The 17,066-nt window shown below is 47.8% G+C and overlaps 1 protein-coding gene across 1 annotated transcript in view; it reads right to left on the bottom strand.

The window, feature by feature from the left end:
- The window catches only part of Susd5 (sushi domain containing 5), a 37,798-nt gene continuing 20,732 nt past the window's right edge, over window positions 1-17,066 (bottom strand). The window contains exon 3 of the mRNA XM_055601542.1: window positions 1-3,499. Coding sequence (XP_055457517.1) covers window positions 2,205-3,499 — 1,295 coding nt within the window. The 3' untranslated portion in view covers window positions 1-2,204. The remainder of the gene's footprint in view (window positions 3,500-17,066) is intronic.

Here is a 17,066-nt window from a genome sequence, read left to right as displayed (position 1 = left end):
AATAACTGTTTATTTTAAATATATCTGAAGCTTTATATTAACAAAACCCTTCTCCCTTTCCATTATCATAAGCATTTACCATTCTTAAGGCGTTTGCAGTGGCAGCTGGGGTCCTAGTGAGCTGGCTACCCATGCCCTTCCGATGTGCAACCTCGTGTGTTTATTCGTATTCATTTAGATGACAGCAAATGGGTAAAATTACAAGCTAGTGCACTGAGATTACAGCCCACGTCTACAAAAGAGCGCACTGACACGTGTTAATAATTTACAATAAACTTATCAATACATTTATATTAATACCGCCTACTTCTGTGTGGGTATGAATTCAGTGTTCTGCGTTAACGGTTGTTACTGCCAGAATCCCCATGTGGGGACCAAGGTTATCTTACATAACTAGTCATAAAAATAGAAACGATATCTCAGAGATTAGAATCTAATTTAAAAATATACAGTCTCTGTGTTTACTCCTTCGAGTTCTTCTTTGGCTACATACAGAAAGCATCTTCTCCCGGTTCCTCCAGAGCAGAGGTGTCCTAGCTGGTTTCCTCAGGCCCTCATTTGACCATTTGGTCATTGGGATTTCATATTGTGTTACACTGCTTTGTAGCTACTGAACCCGTTGCTTGCCCAAAGCTTGCATCAAACACAGGACAGCACAGAAAATACATCATGTGATCTTTTGTCTTCCTTTGGCAAAACACCATCTCCAATTTTTTTGTTTGTTTGTTTTTGTGGTGTCAGAGATTGAACTCGGGACCTGGCACCTGCTAGACAGTCGCTCTGCCACCAAGCCACAACCCTACAGACACTCCCATGGCACCTCGGAAAGAAATGTACGGCCTCCATCACTTTTAAACCTTCAAGAGGGCAATCCAGATGGAAAAACAGCGGTGTGCTTGCTTCTGAGCTAACACCCTGGAGATAGCCGGAGGCGACACTTCACAAGCTGCTTCCAGAAGCCTGGGTTAAGCAAGGCAGGGCACAGCGTTCACCTCCCTGGCGCCAGGACTTCCTGGGTTCCAAGCTCACCACAGATGATAGAGACCAAAGGCCCTCACCGTGAATGTGCATCAGAACCGCCTGAAGGTTTGGAGTTCAGAGCTGGCCCAGCCCCAGGGGTTTGGCTTCCTGAGTCTGGGTGAGACTAAAGAATTTATCTCTTCAGCAGCTCCCCAGGTGATGTGCGGCTGGTCTGAGGACCACCCTTCTAGAAACAACACCCATTGAGACACCACTGGGTGGTCCCTGTGAGAGGAAACGGCTGGGCAGGCCAGCCCAGGGCACTCCATGTCCACTATCATTCCTTGTCCGATGCATCAAGCAGGTACATATTTGACCTAGCAGTCTTTGGGCTTCTTTCCCCCTTCCATATCCTTCCTTCCTACTGGAATACAGAGGTATTCCAGTATTAACCTTACATAGGGTAAGGTTAACCCTGAGACAGGAAACCAAGAGGTGTGTCTCTCTGCCAGCTCTGGTAGCCAACCCAAGGCACCTGTGGGCGCAGGCCAGGCAGGGACACCTAATGCTGTCCTCACCGGCACAGAATTCACCTTGTTCTTCAAATAAAACAACGGGCTAGCCCACACTGCAGGACTAGAGGTGAGCGAGTGCCTGTTCACTCCTCATACCCTAAGGTAAAAATGTCAGCTTTAAGTTCTCTCCAATTTTAACAAACAAAAAGAGAAACTCCAAAGTTGGTAAACTATGTTCTGGCTCTTGATTCATTTTTCTCCAGCGACATACTAAAAGGAAACAACCATTATTCTCTCCTGTCCCATTCCACAACTGTTTCCCAACAACATGGTCCTCAAACACACAGCTTACCAAAACGACTTCAAATATCTCGGGTGTGGAGTCTGTGATTCTCCCTCTAAAGATGAAAAGACAACAGTTCGATGAAACAAAATGGGACTTTAAAACAGCAACACCCTAACCTGATACTGGAATAGGGACAAAGCAGGGGTCTGGGATTTGGGCAATGAACTCCAGGGCAGCTGGCTGAGGAGACCTTGTCATACGTGATGACGTCACCAACCCCTCTCTGCCCTCCAGGTGCCTCCCAGAGATGCTTCTCAGCATATAGAAGAAAGACATGAACTCTAGGGGGTGAACCCTTTCCACCTCCGACCCTGAGACTCCTCAGTGTGATCGGTCACAGTTAATCTTCCAAGTGGCCCCGTGAGAGCCCATGCTGACGGAGGCTAGACCTTCTCCATCTCAATCTGCTGGTGGTAGTGTTGAGTCTGCCGCTGTCCAATGTTCAGCTTGTAGACGGAGCTCTTGTGCTGGCACCTGCGGTAGCCCCACACTGCCCCCACAACAGCCAGGAGCAGCAGACCGCACAGGACGGTGACGACGATGGCGATCACCGGGCCTTTCCTGAGGCTGGGACACTCATCTCCAGCGCATGGTGCCAAGGTTGGAAGCTGCTTCTCCTTGTTTGCACCAGGCCCAGGGCCCTCCTGTCCCAAGAAGTCCTCAGATAGCAGGTACGGGAAGCTGTCCTGAACCTCAGGAGCTGTGGCCTCTGATGGCGGCTGGCTGGTCTCCACCTCAGCCGGGGGGGTGCGTTTAAGCGTCGGCTGCGGAGTTGTTGGTGCCGTCTCTCGGGTGGAGGTGGTGAGTTTGTAGGGTAAGGTGGCCGTGGGTGACTGTTGCGTGGGGGCTCTCTGAGGCCCAGTTGAATGATACTTAGTCAAATCACTATCCCTAGTATGGGGACTCTCAGTCTCAGACACGTTCATGGGCCCCGGAACCAGAGCCTCCACATCCAGCATTCTCGAAGGGCCGATCGAACTGTGTATCACGAGGTCGCTTGGCGAGGCGGTGGCAGTCTTGCGCTCCTTGACTTTCCCAGTGGGCTGATCTGGAGTCATGAGAACACCTTCATCCAGTCCGACTGGCCCATCCTCTTTGTCCTCATCATCTTCGCGCCCCGTCTCTACCTTCCTCCAAGCCCCATCTGTCACAGGGTAGCCGTCTAGCCAGGAGTCGCCACTGCTGCTCACCCCTGGGTCCTCTGCCTTGCTGTCGTTCCTGTCCACAAATGGCTCTGAGGGGCTGTCGGTGGTGGCATGGACCAGCCTGGTTTCAGACTCCCCTGGGACCAGTTCCCCTTCACTGTGATCGTCTCTGGCAAGAAGTGGCTGTTTGGTCTCATCCCCCACTTCCTTTTCCAGCTCTGGCTTGCGGAAAGTCTCAGCCGGAAACCAGAGCGAGTACTTCCGGTTTAGGCGGGATCCTGGCCAGTCCGTATGGACACTGCTCCTGGTGCCAGGCAAGTCTGTGGTTGGCACAAAGGCTTTTTCCTGGGCTATATTTTCTTTAGACACAGAAGGGAAGACCAGGCGACCTTGTTTTGGTGTCTCCTCAGAGGCGTCCTCTTGAGCCTTTTCCTCTTCTCCCTCTGCCTGGGAGTCTTCCATGAGTTCCCTGAATGACGCGGATCTGTCATCAGGAAAGTTTTCTTCATAGTCAATATGGGCCTCAGTCTCATCTGGAGGGAAAGAGGAGAAACTTCGTTAAAGCTGAAGACATGGAGTCAATGTGGAAAACCTGAAGGGGAACACAACATGGAGACTGGAAGAGAATTAATAACTATTGTCGCTTGGGAATCATAGCCACCCCTGAACAGTGTCCATTCAGATCATTTTAACTAAAATACAGAGCTTAACCATAGGCACTGAGGATCTATGAAATATAAAAAACAAAACAAGTATACTTCTATACACTAGAAAACAACATTTAAAGATTTCCAGGAAACTGACAGTTTTAAGGGTACCACTTAGAATAACAATAAAAAATCAGGTATGGTAATACATGCCAGTAATTCCAACATTTGTGAAAATGAATCGGTGGGAGGGGGTGTGAGTTTGAGTCTAAGCTGTATAGTGAGACCCTGTCTCGAAGGTGGAGGGGCACGCCCCGGAGCTGTAGCTCAGTTGGGAATGTGCTGGCTAGCACGCAGGGCCTAGTTTGCTTTCTGTGCTGTGATTCAGGCCGTGACCAAATGCAACGTGCTCAGCTCAGACTCCCAGCTCATAAGGCGTCACTGAGGGAAGTCAGAGCAGAAACCTGGAGGCAGGAACCGAGGCAGAAACCATGGAAGAACACTACTGCCCAGCATGCTCTAACCCATGCTCAGCTAGCTCCTCCGTCTCCATCTCCCTGGCTCCCTGTCTTCACCCCGAGACAGGGTCTCACTATGCAGCTCCGGCTGACCTGGAACTCTATGGAGACTAGGCTTGCCTAGTCTCAGTGTTACCTGCCTCTGTCTTCCAAGTTTAGCCAACTTTCTTATACAGCTCAGGTCCACAGTGGGCTGGGCCCTCCCAAATATCTATGACTCAAGACAGTGACCCACAGACACACCCACAGACAAACCTGATCAAGAAAATAGGTGACTCAAAGTTGTATCAAGCCAGCTGGGCACGGTAGCCCATGCCTGTGATCCCAGCACTCTGGAAGGCAGAGGCAGGTGAATCTCTGTGAGCTCAAGGCCAGCCTGGTCTACAAAGTGAATCAGGACAATCAAGGCTACACAAAGAAACCCTGTCTCAGAAAAGAAAAAAAAGTTGTATCAAGCCAACCATAAACAGTAATCAGAACAGCACACAAGGCTCTTGATCTCCAGCACCACGTAAACCTGTTATCCCAGCACTAAAAGGATCAGAAACTCAAGGTCTTTCTCAGTGACCTAAGGAGTCCAAAGCCAGTCTGGGATATATAGGACTCTGTCTCAAACACACACATGCACAGCTATACACAACGCACACACGCATATGCACACACTAAAAATAAAATGTAAAAATATTGAATAAATAAAATTAGGAAATGGGTCAGGGCCACACATAGCTAACTAACCCCAGCACTGGGGGCTGGGGACAGGAAGATTCCTCAAGACTTGCTGGACAGCTAGACTAGCCAAACATAGAGCTTCAAATTCAGGGAGAGATTGTGCCTCAAAAACAAACAAACAAACAAAAAACAAGATGGAAAGAGCTGGGGAGATAGTTCAGTGGGCAAATGTGAGGACATGAGTTCAATCCCCAGAACCCACATAAAAGCTGGGTGAGTGTCGTAAGCCTGTGTCCTTCCAGTGCTCCTATAAGGAGAGAGACAGGAGAACGTCCCGAAGCTCACGGGCCAGCTAGGCCTGTGTGTTGCTGTAGGAAAGCAACAATGACACCATCTCCACATGAAAGGCCAGGAGCAGAGCCCAGGGATGCTCGCTGCCATGCCATCATTCCAGGTCCTGCCTGGCCCCAGCTCCTTCACTCCGCGACTTCACTGAAGGTCAGCTACCTGTCTTGAAAGCCATAGTTCAGAGGCCTCTGTATGCAGGGTCTCACGCATCACGCTGAATGAACAGCAGGTTTTCAGCTACTGGACTTTAAAACACGACACGCAAGATGGGATGACAAAACTTTTCTCTAAAATCAGCTGTCCCTGGGTGAGATCTGGGCCTCAGGAATGAAAAGGTTAAGTCTGCCTGTATCAGCATCTATTGACCGGCCATGATAGAGAGATTGCCGATAGACATCTTCCCAACCCCTTCTTTTTGTCTTTTTTTTTTTTTTTAAGACAGGGTAGGGTCTCTCTATGTAGCCCTGGCTAGAACAACGTAGCCAGGTTGGCCTTGAACTCAGAAAGCCACCTGACTCTGCACCCTCCCCAGGGTCCTATATGCCCCAGGCTGGTCTTAAACTCAGCAAGAATGACCTTAAACTCCCCAGGGCCCCTGAGATTACATCATCACTAGACACCAGGGCCCAGCTTTAAATTGCCTATGTGTGTGTGTGCATCACATGTGTACTACTCACAGAAGCCAGAAGAGGGCGATAGATCCACCGAAACTGTAGTTACAGATGGTTGTGTGCTGCCATGTGGGTGATGGGAATTGAACTTGGGTCCTTTGGAAGAGCAGTCAGTGCTCTTAACCACTGAGATATCTCTCTAGTCCCCTGATTACTGATTAAACTAGTAGAGTTTGGGGAGAGGACAGTTTATTATGATTAAAAAGCTACAACACTGGCCATGGGTTATTCAAAGGAAGGAATCAGACATTGAATCTGTAAAGATAAGACCTAATTCGGGCATTTTAAAAAGACTTTATTTATTTATTTATTTATTTATTTATTTATTTATTTATTTATTTATTTATTTTTCAGAAACAAGGTCTTTCAGGGTCTTGCTATGCTGCCCAGGCTGGCCTATAATTCATCATCTCCTAAGTCACTGGGATAACAGATATTTATCCTCATGCCTGTCTCACAGAGGCATCTTTGAAGGCATGAAAGAGTAAACTGTTCTGGCCTGGGGATGCAGGAAAAGTCTGAAGTAGCTCACACCCCACACCGCTCTCCAAAGCAGCTTTATAAGCACTCAGAACAGAAAACCTATTTCCAGAAGCCCAGCCCCAAACACAAGGGGTGCTGGCCCACGGCCAAGTGATGAGGAACGAACGGCTTGTCCCAAGTCCTCTGAAAAGACAGCATTGTCGAGTACACACACACACACACACATCTCCCTCTTGGGTCCATTTAACAGAAGGGCCCAGTAGACCACTGTTGGTGGATTCATCATCAATAGGATGAAAGGTGATTTTTTTTTCCACTAAAACCAAATCTTATTGAGAAGAGACTCGGCTTTCTTCACAACCCCACAGGTTATTTTATGCTATGTCAGACCTGGGACAACTCAGGGGCCAGGTTCTCCCTGCCTCCCTCGAGTCCCTACTGGTCCCAGGGTCCTCCTGGCTGGCACACCCCACCCCCTACCCGAACTCTCCAGGCCAGGCAGCTGGGCTGCTCTTCCCTATATAGTCCAATCGCATTGGTTAATCACCCTCTTTGTACCTTTCGGCCTCCTGGCTACTGTACCGGGTTCCCCTCTGGGCCCTCCCCCCTTCCCTCTCCTCTCTCCTCACACGGCTCTGGTCATGTCCACTCTAGATTTTCCCAGATGTCCAATTTGTTTTTAATTTAACAATAATAATAAGAGTAAGAATAAACAGGCTGGTGAGATGGCTCAGCAGCTAGGACTCTTGCTGTCAAGCCTGATGACCTGAGTTCTCTATCTGGGAGCCACATGGCGGAAGGAAGGAGCTGCCACAAGTTGTCCTCTGACTTCCGGCCATGTGTGTGCACGTGCACACACGAACAAAGAGTGGCTTCTCTAAAGGCCATGACCAGCATTTGTCTATATGGTTATGGCCATAAATATTGAAAAGGCATCTTGGCACCACAGCGACTTAGCTGCACAATAGTGAGTTCACCCTCATGGCTCCGATCTCTTCAGCCATGGTAGTTGATGTTGACTTTGCATTTTGAGGCAGGGTTTTACACTGTAGCCCTGATTGGCCTGGCACTGACTGTGTAGACCAAGTTGGCCTTGAACTCAGAGATTCACCTCTCTGTGCCTCCGTAGTGCTAGGGTCAAGTCACGCGCCACCACACCCAGACAGAAGCCAGTTTGTATAAAGCTTTATTTGATTTGAAGTCGATGAGCCAGATGGACAGAGCCTGGAAAAACCACTGCTCATCCCCTTCGTCACATGATTTATCCTGCTTTTCTGTCTTTTGTTTTTGGTTGTTTGAGACAGGGTTTTCTCTGTGAAGCCCTGCTTTCCTGGAATTTACTCCGGACATCAGGCTGGCCTCAAGTTCAGAGACCTGCCTACCTCTGCCTCCCGAGTGCTGGGACTAAAGGCGGGTACCTCCAGGCCCAGCTCATCCTGCATGCTTAAGTATGTTGTAAAGGGAAGTAGCATCTTCAGTAGGAACAAGAGATGAACCATGTTCTCACTCCCACTGTCCAGGGCAGGAGACACTGGCCTCGTGTACAACCTCCAAGGTATTGAGGATGGGGGAAGATCATTCTGCTTGGCCTAGGGAATGGAGAGTGTCTACAGAAATGTTTAAAGTCACTCTAAGCTTGTGTGTGTGTGTGTTTGTGTGTACCTGTGTGCACACATGTGTATCTGCCTTTAGGGCTCCCTGTGGTTAGAACACCTCTGGATGGTCTCCCAGGGCCCTAGCCAAACCCTTCCTGTCCCCAGATTCCCAGGCCCTGTAAGGTCCTAGCTCAGATGTAGCTCTCACCGTGCCTGTTTTCCCAAAATCTCAAATGAGGACAAAGACCATCGAGTGTTTGCAAACGTCCTCCTCATGGGAAAGTATCCCAGGCCTGTTTTTTCTCACAGCCAACAACCAAGTCTGTAATTGACTAAATTTCAACCAGAAAGAACATTCTGCCCAGAGATGCAGAAGGCTGGCCCTTTGCTATTCAGGTGCGACTTCTCAGCTGCCCTTGCGCCCACACCGTAGGTCCACACACAACTCACGCCACAGGAGCCTGGGCCTGGAGCTTGCAATGGACACAGCAAGGCTAGGGGAGGAGAGCTTGTAGGTTACCCGGCAATGCCAGGCCATCCACTGGATGTTTCTATGAGACTCCTGCTTTAGGAAATGGAGACCGAAGAAGTCAGGAATAAGGGAGAAGTTTGGCCTGTGTCTTGTTCAAAGCTGAACCTGGTGGCTCACGCCTGTAATCCCAGCACTTGATACAACAAGGAGGGAGGATCACTGTGAATTTGGGCTTTGAGAATTGACTTAAGCCCGGGCTACAGTGTGAGAATCTGTAAACACCAACATTCAATCAGTTTTAATGAAGCATGATAGTACATGCCAGCAATCCCAGTATTTGGGAGACTGAGGGCACAAGGATTGGCAGTGAGGCCAATTTGAGCTACAGAACAAGACTCTATTTTTAAAAGAAAAATAAGCTGGGTGGTGGTGGTGCACGCCTGGGATCCTCGCCCTCAGGAGGGAGAAGCAGGTGGATCTCTGAGTTCAAGGCCAACCTGGTCTATGCAGTGAGTTTCAGGGCAGCCAGAATTATACAGAGAAATCCCACTTTAAATAAACAAATAAATAAAGGAAATATAGATTTCCTTTATAAAAACTGATTTTAGGGGCTGGAGAGATGGTTTAGCAATGAAGAGACTGGCTGATCTTTCATAGGATCCAGGCTTGATTCCCAGCACCCATAAGGTATGCTTGTTTTCCCTGCATGCATGTCTGTGTACCAGTGTGTGTCTAATGTCTGAGAGAGCCAGAAGAGGCATCCCCTCAATGTGGAGTTACAGATGATTGTAAGCACTCATGTGGGTGCTGTGGTCTTCTAGAAGAGCAGCCAGTGCTCTGAGCTGCTGAGCCATCTCTCTAGCTATTTTCTGCGTTTACTTAAAGTATACAACATGAGGGCTGGTGAGATGGCTCAGCCAATAAAGGTGCTTGCTGCCTAACCTGATGACCTGAGTTCCATCCCAAGAACCCAAATGGTAGACCTTATCCCTCACCTATGTGTAGTGGTACATCTGCACACACGCAAACTCTCTCTCTCTCTCTCTCTCTCTCTCACACACACACACACACAGAATATCAAGAACTAAATGTAAAAAAAATAAAAGCTGGGTGGTGGTGGTGGCCCAGGCCTTTAATCTCAGTACTTGGGAGGCAGAGGCAGGCAGATCTCTGAGTTTGGGGCCTGGTCTACAGAGCAAAGTCCCAAGCCAGCCAGGGCTACACAGAGAAACCTTGTTATGAAAAAACAAAACAAACAAAAAAGTTTCCATCATGTTAGGCGACGCACATTGAGAGCAAATGTCACATAGTGAAGGAAATTAGCATCCAACATCTCAGAGATGCCCACTGTGTTACTCTGTTTAAGAGCAGCTAAAGCAAAACAAAACAAAAACAAACAAACAAAAAACCGGAAGGAGTTAAAGGACCATAGAGAAGGAAGATGAAAGCAGCTTCCTGAGATGGCAGCTTCTTGTTCCAGGAAGGCATGGGTCAGGTACCTAAGCAGGACTAATACTGGAAAAGGGAGGACCCAGGGTGCCCTACGGAATCCCCAAGCCTGCGTCTCCTTAGTGGACTTCCAGCTATATGGCTCTCCCACCCTTAAGGAACGAAGTGTTTCCTTTCCTCTCTTTTTCCGAGCCAAGGCATGATCACTAGAATCCTTTTACCTAGAGCCGTTGACCACGAATTTCACAAGTAGTACAATTCCATTGCATATGAGTCAATCATGTCTAAATCTCTATACTTGAGCTGCTTACAGTGTCTCTTGCACATATTTCCAGCTATCCAAGAGGCTTGTTTTAATATAGCAAACTGTGTGTTTCCACTTCTGTAAAGAAGGTTGGTTGCTCCAGTTGTACAGGATATGCTTGGTTACATGTAGGCAGGAAGTACGTCAGGATGTATGCTTGCTCCTGATTAGATGAAGGTGGGAAGTATGTAGCTATGTGGGCTTTGCCTTTATAAGTCCCTGACTTATGTAATTTCGTTCTCTACCTTGGGAATCCTGAGTATGGACCTGGCCAGTATTTAACAAAGCTTGCTTCAAATTTAGCTCAAAAAACGGTGGTGGCGGTCTTATTCTTGTCCAGTGGGATTAACAAAACCTAAATCAATAACACAGGGTTGATGACTCATGCCTTGTTATCACAAGGACCTGAGCTCAATCCCCAGAATTCAGTTCAAAAAGGAAGCTCACACTGGGGAGGTAGAGATAGGTGAGGTCATTTGAACGGGAATGGCCCCAGTGGGCTCATATATCTGAATGCTTAGTCATCAGGGAGTGGAACCACTTGAGAGGGATTAAAAGGTGTGGCCTTGTTGGAGCAAGTGTGTCACTAGGGGTGGGCTTTGAGGTTTCAAGAATCCAAGCCAGGCCTGGTGTCCCTCTCTTCCTGCTGCCTGCAGATCTGGATGTAGAACTCCAGCACTACGTCTGCCTGCCTGCCACCAGGCTCCCTATGATGACAATGGACTAAACCTCTGAGAGTGTAAGCCAGCCCCAGTCAGATGCTTCCTCTTATAAGACGTGTGCTGGTCCTGTGTCTCTTCACAGTGATAGAACAGGAGGATTCTTGGGGTTCACTGACTGCCCAGCTTAGCAGTCAGTGACTCTCAGGCCACCGAGACAGCAAATTTCAAACAAACAAACTTTTAAAGATGGCCCAGTGCTTAGGAAAACTTGTCACTCTTCCAGAGAACAGAAGTTGAATTCCTAGCACCCATATCAGGTGGCTAACAACGACTTGTAACTCCAGCTCCAGAGACTCCTACTGCCCCTTTCCAGCTTCTGCAGGCATCCACACACGTGACATGTACAACACAGATATACACTCATATGCTTATTTTTTTTGGGGGGGGTATTCCTGTGACATGGTTTCTCTGTGTAGCTTTGGCTGTCCTGGACTCGCTTTGTAAACTAGGCTGGTCTTGATCTCACAGCGATCCACCTGCCTCTGCACACTTTTTTTTTTGGTAAGGAATAACGCCTTAAATTTTCCCCATGCGCACACATGTATCCATCTACACACAAACATACATGAATACACAGAGAACCACAGGAGACTAGGTAAATAAATAAGCCCTGGATTATTCAGCCCATGGGATCTGTTCTTGGCATCGCTGACCTTTTTCTCCCTTTTTCTCCCTTTCCCTCAATCTCACTCTCAGTAGCTTTAATAGCCACCCACGTACATTTGCATGTCTGTAGTTCTCACAGAGAGGTGGTCAGGGGCTGATGTCCAAAAGGAGGCCAGAGCTTCAGGGTTCTGATGCCACCGCTTCCCATCCTTGTCATGTCATATTTTGGGAAAGCTACACACAGATTTTTCTTTGCCCTCTCTCTGGTCCTGGTTACACAGCCTTTAAAAATAGTCATTTTAAAAAAAGACATCCAGACATGCCAGAAATAACTAGTGGCTCAATGAACCTCTGTACAAATATGGTCATATTGATGAGGGAATTCTAAATTCAGCTTTGGGCTCATGTTTGAGTCAATGAGGAAAATGGAGCCCAAAAGCAGAGAAAAACAGAGACCGAAGTTGATTTAGGAAGCCAAAAGAACACCTTCCAAAATGAGAGCAAAAGGGGGAGGGTGTGGCTCAGGGAGAAGAAAGTTTGGGGAGTGAGATCCTGACCCTGAGGTTCCTGGCAGAGGCACCCCTACTGCATGAGGACACTGAAACGACACAGGCCTCCTTTAAATCCGGCTCTGTAATTTCTTTTCCCAAGTCAAGGAAGCTTGTGAACCTCAGTTTCCCCATCTGTACACTGGAGCTAGCCACTAATATACTCACACCTAGAAAGACTAAATGAAGGGAGTGTGTAAAATGCCTTTTGCAGAAAGGTGCAGAGGCGAGTTGGGGTGACGAAGTGACGGAGCTGTTCTGTTTTTAATATTTTTATTTTATGTTTATGGGTGTTTTGCCTGGATGGATGGCTGTGCACCAGGTGTGTGCCTTGTGCCCGAAGAGACAAGAAAGTGACCTGATCCAGTGGAGTTACAGACAGCTGTGAGCCTCCCTGTGGGTGCTGGGAATCGAACCTGGATCCTCTGGAAGTGGAAGAACAGCCACTGAGCCATCTCTCCCGCCCTGGTGCTCTGTATTTGATTGTGACAGTGGGTTCGCAGGCGTATCCACCTGGGATCACTCGGATAATTTTATATTTCAAGTGGGTGGCTTGTCACAGTAAGTTAAGCTTTAAACAAAGGTTTAGGAAGAAACCGTCACAGTCCCAGGGCAGAGATGGTGAGGGACAGATATCTGGAACTGCTCTTTTCTTGGTGCCTAACAGGGAAGTGTCCTGTGTCCATGGCTGATCAGACCAGAGGAGTTAAAGGGAAGGCTGGAGAAAGCTGGGCTCGGAGGCAGACATTTATAACCTGACTGTCGGAGGTGCAGGCAGGGGATCTGGACTCACGGACATGCTCAGTTCCATAATGGTTCTGGGAAAGTTTGAGCAACAGGAGACCTTACCCAAAGACAGACAGACAAACAAACAAACAAACAAACAGTCTTAGGAACCATGACACAGAGAAATCAAGCCTGTTCACGGGGTAATGGTACCTGCTGCGAGCTCTGAGGGCCAGAGTGGGATTTCTGGGTCCCACATGACGGAAGGAGGAAACTCACACCTGCAAGTTGTCCTCTGACCTCCACATGTGCACCATGGCACACACTCCCACACAAAATAAATAATAAATGTAATAAATGCAAAAAAGCCTAAAATAAACACTCACACACATATCACAGATAGAGTAAAGCCAGATAGAATCAGTCAGCTGGGAGAGGAGTTTGAGCCAGAACAGCTGAGTTGAACCAGCCAGCCCAGAGCTCAGTAAGAACAAAAAAGCGTGAGCTTGTTCAGCAGTAAGTCTCAGAGGCTGAAAACATTCTAGGCCTAGGTTAGATTGTATGGAGACTAGAAGCTTCCAGGACTAGGCCTAGGCTAGCAGACAGAGGCAGTAATCCTCTGAGACAACTGAAACAGGTGAATAAAAGTTCCTTTTACAGAAGTATGTTGAGAGGGGCTGGATGTGGGCGCACATGGGTTAGGATAAGAGATAAATCATTCTTGTCAGGTGGACTGACCATGCCATGTGCTATCACAGGGCAGCTTCTTAAGCGCCGTGCTTATAGAGCTGAGCCAAGCTAATTGCTATTCTCCGGGTGCCTCAAGGAGCCCAGGAGGTAGAGGACGAGGAGGAAGCCAGGAAGCCGCGTTTCGGGAGATGTGCAAAGACGTCATGTTTCTACATAGAAGGGCTCAATGGATTTAATGACTGCAGAAATCAAGGAAATGAAAGCCAAGAAATGTGTAACGCTTCCAGCCCGCAGAAGGTGCTGCGAGCCCTGTATTCAGAGGGTTTGCTGATTGGGGGTTGTGCCAGGGCTGCAGTGCAGCCAGGAAGTAATTACGATAAGGAAGGAGACCAAGGTCACATTCTACAACCCTCCCCCCCCATCCCAGGACCCTTGGACTCACAGATATTCTGCCCCTGCCTGCTGAGCTCTGGCATTGAAGGTGGGCACCACCAGTGACACATTTTAATTCCCCCCTCTCATGGAGGAGACAAGGCAGGCAGGCTGCAAGGGGTGATGGGGGCTTTCTCACTTTAAAAAAAAATGTTAGCGTGTGTGTGTGCATGTGTGTGTATGACAGCGCATATGTAGAGGTCAGAGGGCATCTGGTTCTGTCCTGCCATGTGGGACCTTGGGATCAAAGTCAAGTCCTCAGGCTTGGTGGCAAGTGCCTTTACCCACTGAGTCATTTCATTCGCCCTAAAAACTCTTGTCATTTTAAAGATTGTTTATTTAAGATGTTTAAATGAGGGAAAGATGTGAGGTGAGCTGAAGACAGAACACCTCTCTCAGCTCTCCTGAAAGGAGGAGAACTATTTATCGTCTACAGTTAGCCCAGGTGTTCCTGAGGCCCAGCAAGCCCTGACCACTAAGCTAACTGTGTGCTGGCTGTGTTTCCCCTCACACGCTGCTATTTTCTAGCTTTGGCTTTAGAGCCCTGGTCTGGATCTAGCTATTCAGTCTTCATTCTCCTGTCCAAATCCACACATCTTGGTTTCCATTCCCAGGTTGGCAGCGTCGTCTGGCATGCCTCTCCTGTTGCTCAGTATCTAGCTATAACTGGTTGCTGCTCTAATTACAGAAAACCTTGATGCTCTGCTCTTTAAGCATGGATGCCACCGATTACCATGCCGGGTCTGGTTTCTATTGGGCTCTTGCTGTGCCAAGCCCGTGTCCTTCGGGCCCTTTTTCTCTCTTGGCCCCTGGTGCAGTGAGAAGAGTTGCCGCCCTGGTCCCACGAGCCCACTGTTGGCCTCCTAACATGCCTCTGTGGCTCATGGACTCTCCCCCCATTCTTGTCTCGTGTCCTCCAGGACCATGGCTGTTGCCTGACCTTGGGATGACGTGGTCCTAGGCCCCTGACCCTGGCTCCAGAAGAGGCCATACACTCTGTGTGGCCAGAGTAGGAAAGAATGGCTGTGGGCAAGGAAGCAGAAAACCTGGGAACTAAAACCTTTAGACCTCACTCCATGGTAAGCCCTAGGACCCTGAAAGGCCACCGGGACCCTCTACCCCACATTCCATATGTTTGCTTAGTTCTTGTTTCTAGACTGTCTCGTGTAGCCCAGAGTGACCTCTAACATGCTGTGTGGCAGAGGTGACCTTGAGTTTTTGAGCCTTCTTTCATCTCCCTAGGGCTGGGGTGACAGGTACCATTTATATGGTGTGGGGAATCAAACCTGGGTCTTCATATGTGCTTCTGTAGCACCCTAACAACTAAACCACCCCCAACTTCCACACGTTCCAATTATGCTTTCTGTAAGTCTGTCAGGAAACTGGCTGATCCTACTCTTGACTAGTCTTTCCTCTCCTCTCCATTCTCTGTCCTCCTCCCTTCCTTCCTTCCTTCCTTCCTTCCTTCCTTCCTTCCTTCCTTCCTTCCTTCCTTCCTTCCTTCCTTCCTTCCTTCCTTCCTTCCTTCCTTCCTTCCTTCCTTCCTTCCAAACAAAACAATCTTCCCCAATCCTCAAAATACCTCACATTGCCCAGGCTGGCCTACAATTCACTATGCATCTAAGAATACCATCAAACTCCTGATCCTCCTGCCTTCACCCCCCAACTGCTGAGATCACAGGTGTGTGTCACCACACAGAGTCTGTGTGGTACTGAGACACGGACTCACGGACTCACAGACTCACGGACTCACAGCCTCACACGTGCTAGGAAAGCACTCCACCAGTTGCGTGACACCACCAACCAAGTCTTTTTCTGTTTCCTTTTCAGACATATTTTCCCAAGGGCTAAGATGCCAGGCACATGCCACTATGACCATGTTGGTGAAGGTATTCTGCGCGCGCGCGCGCGCGCACACACACACACACACACACACACACACACACACACACAATTTCTTACTAGGACACAGACATTTTAAATGCTAACTCCTCAGAGTAAGGAAAACTGTAGCGGTCTGTCCACCCAGCCAAGCGCAGAAGCCAGCATCAGTTGAAAGCTCTGACTCCTCACTGCAGTGAGAAAATAAACACCTTCTAGAATGCACAAAACCTGCATTTAGTTCTCATCCTCCCGGGGCCAGTAAACCACCCATTTGGTAGATGGGTGTGGCTCACAGGAAGGTGCAACTTCAGCGCCTCTGGGAAATATTAAGGCTCTGGGTGAGGGTGAGCACCAGACAGTTGATCGGCAACACCCATCAGCACCTGGCCGCCTCAGTCACGTAGTTCCTAGGAGCTAACAATCAAGTGGAGATAACGGTTTGCTGACACTTGTGTAATAACTGCACAGGGAGAAAAAAATTTAAATCTATGCTAACCAAAAAGTGTATTTATAATGGGAATCTATTTGATGTCATATAATTTATCTATCTATCTATCTATCTATCTATCTATCTATCTATCTATCTATCTATCTATCTATCACCAAAAAGGTTTCAATAGTCACAGAGTCTGCAGATGGTCTATGGCTAAACCACCCTCTGACATTATAAAATGAATACAACAAATAACAACACTACATTCATTAAAACCTGCTCTGAAGAGAGACAAGATTAATCCACAGACTGGGAGAGAATTTTTTTTTTTTCTTTTTAACAGTTCTGTTTCTGGGCTGAATGGAAGCCCACTTGGTGGAATGTTTGCTTAGCATTCACGAAGCCCTGGGTCTTAGCTCCAGACCTACGGAAACTCCTGCTTCTTAATTCTTCAACTGGCAGAAAAAACAAAAACAAAAACGTTGATCGTATTAAGAATTTGTCTCAAGAAAAAAACCCAAACCAAAACCAACCAAACAAGCAAAAACAAAACAAAATAAAAACAAAAACAAAGGCTGGGTGTGGTGGCACATACCGTTAAACCCAGCATTCTGGTGCAGAGGCAGGTAGTCTCTGTGAGTTCGAGACCAGCCTGGTCTATATAATGAGTTCTAGGATGGCCCAACCTATGTAGAGAAGCTCTATCACAGAAAAAAGAAATAAAGAAAGAAAAGGAACAAGGCAGGAAAGATGGTTCTTTATAAATAAGCTATACCTCCCAAGGTGAGAAATGTATTAATTATGAATGTCTCATAAAAAAACCTATGGTATGTAAGTAGGCATTTCTTTCTTTCTTTCTTTCTTTCTTTCTTTCTTTCTTTCTTTCTTTCTTTCTTTCTTTCT

The sequence above is a fragment of the Psammomys obesus genome, unplaced genomic scaffold (assembly GCF_907164565.1).
Source record: "Psammomys obesus unplaced genomic scaffold, mPsaObe1.curated_primary_1811, whole genome shotgun sequence".
Classification (NCBI taxonomy): Eukaryota; Metazoa; Chordata; class Mammalia; order Rodentia; family Muridae; genus Psammomys; species Psammomys obesus.
The sequence above is the reverse complement of the archived record's forward strand: the minus strand, read 5'-3'. Positions and strand labels throughout refer to the sequence as shown.